The sequence below is a fragment of the Arachis duranensis genome, chromosome 7 (assembly GCF_000817695.3).
Source record: "Arachis duranensis cultivar V14167 chromosome 7, aradu.V14167.gnm2.J7QH, whole genome shotgun sequence".
Taxonomy (NCBI): domain Eukaryota; kingdom Viridiplantae; phylum Streptophyta; class Magnoliopsida; order Fabales; family Fabaceae; genus Arachis; species Arachis duranensis.
In genome coordinates this window covers 54,628,829-54,634,176 of record NC_029778.3, presented here as the reverse complement: position 1 = coordinate 54,634,176, position 5,348 = coordinate 54,628,829, and the positions used below count along the sequence as shown (strand labels likewise).

The following is a 5,348-nucleotide window of genomic DNA, read 5'->3' as shown; positions in this document are numbered from 1 at the left end:
CTCTTCTCTTTCATATGAGCAGGAACAAGGAAAAAGACATTCTTGTTGAAGCTGATCCAGAACCTGAAAGGACTCTGAAGAGGAAACTAAGAGAAACTGAATTACAACAATTCAGAGACATAGAAGAGCTCAAGGACATTAATGGTCCTTCAAGAAGGTGCCACCATCACTAAGGTGGACTCATTCCTTAACTTCCTTGTTCCTATTTCTCTATTTTTCGGTTTTAAGCTTCATGTTTGTTTATGTTTTGAGTCTTTATTACATGATCATTAGTGTTTAGTAACTATGTCTTAAGGCTATAAATAATTCCATGAATCCTTCACCTCTCTTAAATGAAAAATGTTTTTAATACAAATGAACAAGAAGTACATGAGTTTCGAATTCATCATTGAAATTAGCTTAATTATATTGATGTGGTGACAATACTTTTTGTTTTCTGAATGAATGCTTGAACAAGTGCATATTTTTGATCTTGTTGTTTATGAATGTTAAAATTGTTGGCTCTTGAAAGAATGATGAACAAAGAGAAATGTTATTGATAATCTGAAAAATCATAAAATTGATTCTTGAAGCAAAGAAAAAGCAGTGAAGAACAAAAGCTTGCGAAAAAAAAGTGGCGAAAAAAATAAAAAGCAAGCAAAAAAAACCAAAAGGCAAGGGTAAAAAGGATCAAAGGCTTTGAGCATCAATGGATAGGAGGGCCCAAGAAATAAAATCCAGGCCTAAGCGGCTAAATCAAGCTGTCCCTAACCATGTGCTTGTGGCATGCAGGTCCAAGTGAAAAGCTTGAGATTGAGTGGTTAAAGTTGTGATCCAAAGCAAAAAGAGTGTGATTAAGAGCTCTGGACACCTCTAACTGAGGACTTTAGCAAAGCTGAGTCACAATCTGAAAAGGTTCACCCAGTCATGTGTCTGTGGCATTTACGTATCCGGTGATAATACTGGAAAACAAAGTGCTTAGGGCCACGGCCAAGACTCATAAAAGTAGCTGTGTTCAAGAATCAACATACTTAACTAGGAGAATTAATAACTCTATCTGAACTCTGAATTCCTATAGATGCCAATCATTCTAAACTTCAAAGGATAAAGTGAAATGCCAAAACTGTTCAGAAGCAAAAAGCTACAAGTCCCGCTCATCTAATTAGAACTAATATTCATTGATATTTTGGGATTTATAGTATATTCTCTTATTTTTACCCTATTTGATTTTCAGTTGCTTGGGGACAAGTAACAATTTAAGTTTGGTGTTGTAATGAGAGGATAATTTATACGCTTTTTGGCATTGATTTTAGGTAGTTTTTAGTAGGATCTAGCTACTTTTAGGGATGTTTTCATTAGTTTTTATGCAAAATTCACATTTCTGGACTTTACTATGAGTTTCTGTGTTTTTCTGTGATTTCAGGTATTTTCTGGCTGAAATTGAGGGACCTGAGCAAAAATCTGATAGGAGGCTGACAAAGGACTGCTGATGCTGTTGGATTCTGACCTCCCTGCACTCGAAATGAATTTTCTGGAGCTACAGAACTCCAAATGGTGCGCTCTCAATGGCGTTGGAAAGTAGACATCCAAAGCTTTCCAGCAATATATAATGGTTCATACTTTGTTCGTGCTTAGACGATGCAAACTGGCGGTCAACGCCAGTTCCATGCTGCATTCTAGAGTAAAACGCCAGAAACACGTCACAAACCAGAGTTAAATGCCAAAAACACGTTACAACTTGCCGTTTAACTCCAAGAGAAGCCTCTGCACGTGTAAAGTTCAAGCTCAGCCCAAGCACACACTAAGTGGGCCCTAGAAGTGGATTTCTGCATCAATCACTTATCTCTGTAACCCTAGTAGCTAGTTTTAGTATAAATAGAACTTTTTACTATTGTACTAGTGTCTGTTTGACCACATCTTTGGTCTCAGTTTTAATCTATTGTTCATCTTAGGAGACTATTGATCACATTTTAGGGGCTGGCCATTCGGCCATGCCTGGACCATCACTTATGTATTTTCAACGGTGGAGTTTCTACACACCATAGATTAAGGTGTGGAGCTCTGCTATACCTCGAGTTTTAATGCAAAGTACTACTATCTTTTATTCAATTCAGCTTGTTCTTATTCTAAGATATTCGTTGCACTTCAACATGACGAATGTGATGATCCGTGACATTCATCATCATTCTCACCTATGAACACGTGATTGACAACCACTTCCGTTCTACCTCAGAACGAACGAATATCTCTTGGATTCCTTAATAAGAATCTTCGTGGTATAAGCTAGAATTATTGGCGGCCATTCTTGAGAATCTGGAAAGTCTAAACCTTGTCTGTGGTATTCCGAGTAGGATTCAGGGATTGAATGACTGTGACGAGTTTCAAACTCGCGATTGTTGGGCGTGGTGACAGACGCAAAAGAATCAATGGATTTTATTCCGACATGATCGAGAACTGACAAATGATTAGCCGTGCTGTGACAGAGCATTTGGACTATTTTCACTGAGAGGATGGGATGTAGCCATTGACAACGGTGATGCCCTACATACAGCTTGCCATGAAAAGGAGTATGAAGGATTGAAGGAAGGTAGTAGGAAAGCAGAGATTCAACAGGAACAAAGCATCTCCATACACTTATCTGAAATTTCCACCAATGATTTACATAAGTATCTCTATCTTTATTTTATGTTTTATTTATTATTATTTTCGAAAACCATTATAACCATTTGAATCCGCCTAACTGAGATTTACAAGATGACCGTAGCTTGCTTCATACCAACAATCTCCGTGGGATCGACCCTTACTCACGTAAGGTTTATTACTTGGACCACCCAGTGCACTTGCTGGTTAGTTGTGCGGAGTTGTGACAAAGTGTAATTCACGTTTGAGAGCGCTACCAAGTTTTGGCGCCATTGTTGATGATCACAATTTCGTGCACAAGTATGAATACCTTTTAAAGGGAAAAATTAATATCGAATAAGAAACGAATTAAGAGAACATCAATGTTGATAATATTAGTATTAATGATGATGATGGTAGATGAGATAACAATGATGATAAAATATAATTACATAATAAAAAATAATAGAGATAAAAGTGATAATAACGAGGATGAAAAAGATGATAATAATAGTGACCATACTTGATCATATTATCAAAAAAAATTTTGTAAGAATTTAAAATCCACACAAAATATAAAAAAAAATTTCACAAAAATAATTATTATTACTATTTAACAGATTTTTTTAATAAAAATTTATATTATTCTAAAATAAAATATTTTAAAATAAAAAAAAGTGAGAGCCAAAATATTTTTTATTTTGAATAAAAATAATTTTTTTAGACAAAAATCATCTTATATTTTATAAAAATAGACAGAGACCAAACTGAGTCCTTCACTCTATTTTAAAGTCGTTTTAGAAGCATCCATTTGAATTTTGAACTATACACTTTAAAAGACTTACGAATTTAAAATGTTGAAAGGGACCAGGGTTATTATGATTATTGCATGGAATATAATAAGCGATAAACGATAGTGATCAAGTGCTATGACTTTTTTGCAGACACGTGCAACAGGTTTAGAAAAGCCACAAAACCTATGGTATGGGTTCTTCTAGTAATCTGATTTTGATTTTGACGTTAATAATCACATATTCTATCTATATGTTAGATATGTTAGATATTTATATTTCAATAAAATTATAGTGATATATAACTTAGTTGATAATTAAATTAATATAACTGGCCTGGGTACCCCTATATATATCACTTCGCCTATAAACTAAGTCAGCCAAAAAAAAAGTCCACACCCTTGTTTGCGGCTAAACTATTTAGTTTCCACCTTGTATATGATGTGAACAGAGAAATTAGGGTGTCTCATTTGGGTGGTTACCGCCTTGGCAGTTGGCACTTTACGGTTGCCGACTTAAACTTTCAACTTTAGAAAAATAATTTTTAATTAATTCTGTAATTTTCTTTTTACAACTTACATGATATTATAAACGTAAATACGGGTGGTTCACTTCTGGCCTAAGTAATATATATATAGCCATAATTGAAGGAAGCTTACAAGATTATTCATTAACATGGACATGAAGTCCGTAGTATTTGCTTTGTTCCTAGTCATTTATCTTCTCCAGGTAAGCTAAGCTTCTTGATTATTTGGTTAATATCCTTTTACTTTAATTTCAATCTTCTATGTTTTTTTTTTCCTAAATTCTTAGAAGGTTTTGTGTTTTGTGTTGGGATAGGATGCTAACATGATATGTGCAAGAAAGGAGTTAGGTGAATATTGGAAAAACATGATGATGGAGCAACCTATGCCAGAATCAATTAAAGAGCTTATTGAGGATAGAGGAGGACTAGTCTCATCAGAATCAGATGGTGGGAAGAACCGTTTTACTAGAGACTTTGATATAAAGCCTAATGTCATATTATATCACACTGCTACTCACCATAACCATGAACCTCAGTTTATGATGATACAGGATCAAATGGTTGAACAAATAAAGTCAACAAACGATGAAAAAGGGTTGAATTGAAGATCCTGCCTTATATGCTAATCATAGAGACAGAGCACACATACACACACACATACATCTAGATGTACAATATGTTTGATTCATCAGACATTTATTAGTTAGTTTAGTAGTTATTATACCTATATGTTTTTATATTTCTTTGGTTATCTCTAATTTTCTTTGCTGCATTCATTTTTGGTTTCTGTAGGATTTTGAACAGAGAAACATACATGTATGTTGATCACTTCAATAAGTTAGTTGTTAATCGTGATATATTAAAATTTTAGCTTTTATTTCTCAGAATCTCCGGAAATTGAAAGACATATGCTCTTTGTTTAATTGGCTTAGCTTCTTTTAGATTCAAAAGTTTGAAGAATTGTGGAAGGTGACATTAGACCAAAATCCAAAAGCCATATTCAGTATAAATATGTATTTAGTGAGGGTGAAAATGAGGGACATGTTAATCACTATATTGCTCTCTGGTTATTAGTTCTTATTACTTCCTCCGTGCATATATTATATGTAGTTAAACGTGTTTAGTTCTTATATATAGTATTCGAAGAGTGTTTGGGACAATAGGTTGTGTGATATGTAGTTATCAATTAGTTATTATTAATATTTTTAATAGTATAAAATTATATCTTATGGTGTGAAATTATTTTTTTTTATAGTTTAATACTGACTAAATTTTAATAAAAATATTCGTCCTTAAACTTTGTCATAATATTTTGGATGCCTGTTTTTTTTTTGTCAGAGAAATGTTTTTCATAGTTACTGGAGTACAGCTTTCGCCCTGAGACGGAGACCAACTATTTTTTTCTAGTATCAATATTTTCTAATAAGAATCGC

General features: G+C 33.7%; 1 protein-coding gene across 1 annotated transcript; it reads left to right on the top strand.

The window, feature by feature from the left end:
* The first annotated feature begins 3,772 nt into the window (after positions 1-3,772).
* Positions 3,773-4,838, top strand: LOC107459065 (organ-specific protein P4). The gene is made up of 2 exons (XM_016077275.3): positions 3,773-4,118; positions 4,230-4,838. Exons 1-2 carry the CDS (start codon positions 4,065-4,067, stop codon positions 4,518-4,520), a joined length of 345 nt encoding a protein of 114 aa, XP_015932761.1. The 5' UTR covers positions 3,773-4,064; the 3' UTR covers positions 4,521-4,838.
* Positions 4,839-5,348: the final 510 nt, after the last annotated feature.

Coding starts and splice junctions, on each gene's coding strand:
- LOC107459065 (XM_016077275.3), top strand. CDS start 4,065: ATGGACATGAAGTCCGTAGTATTTGCTTTGTTCCTAGTCATTTATCTT. Junction 4,119..4,229: donor TAGTCATTTATCTTCTCCAG/GTAAGCTAAGCT, acceptor GTGTTGGGATAG/GATGCTAACATGATATGTGC.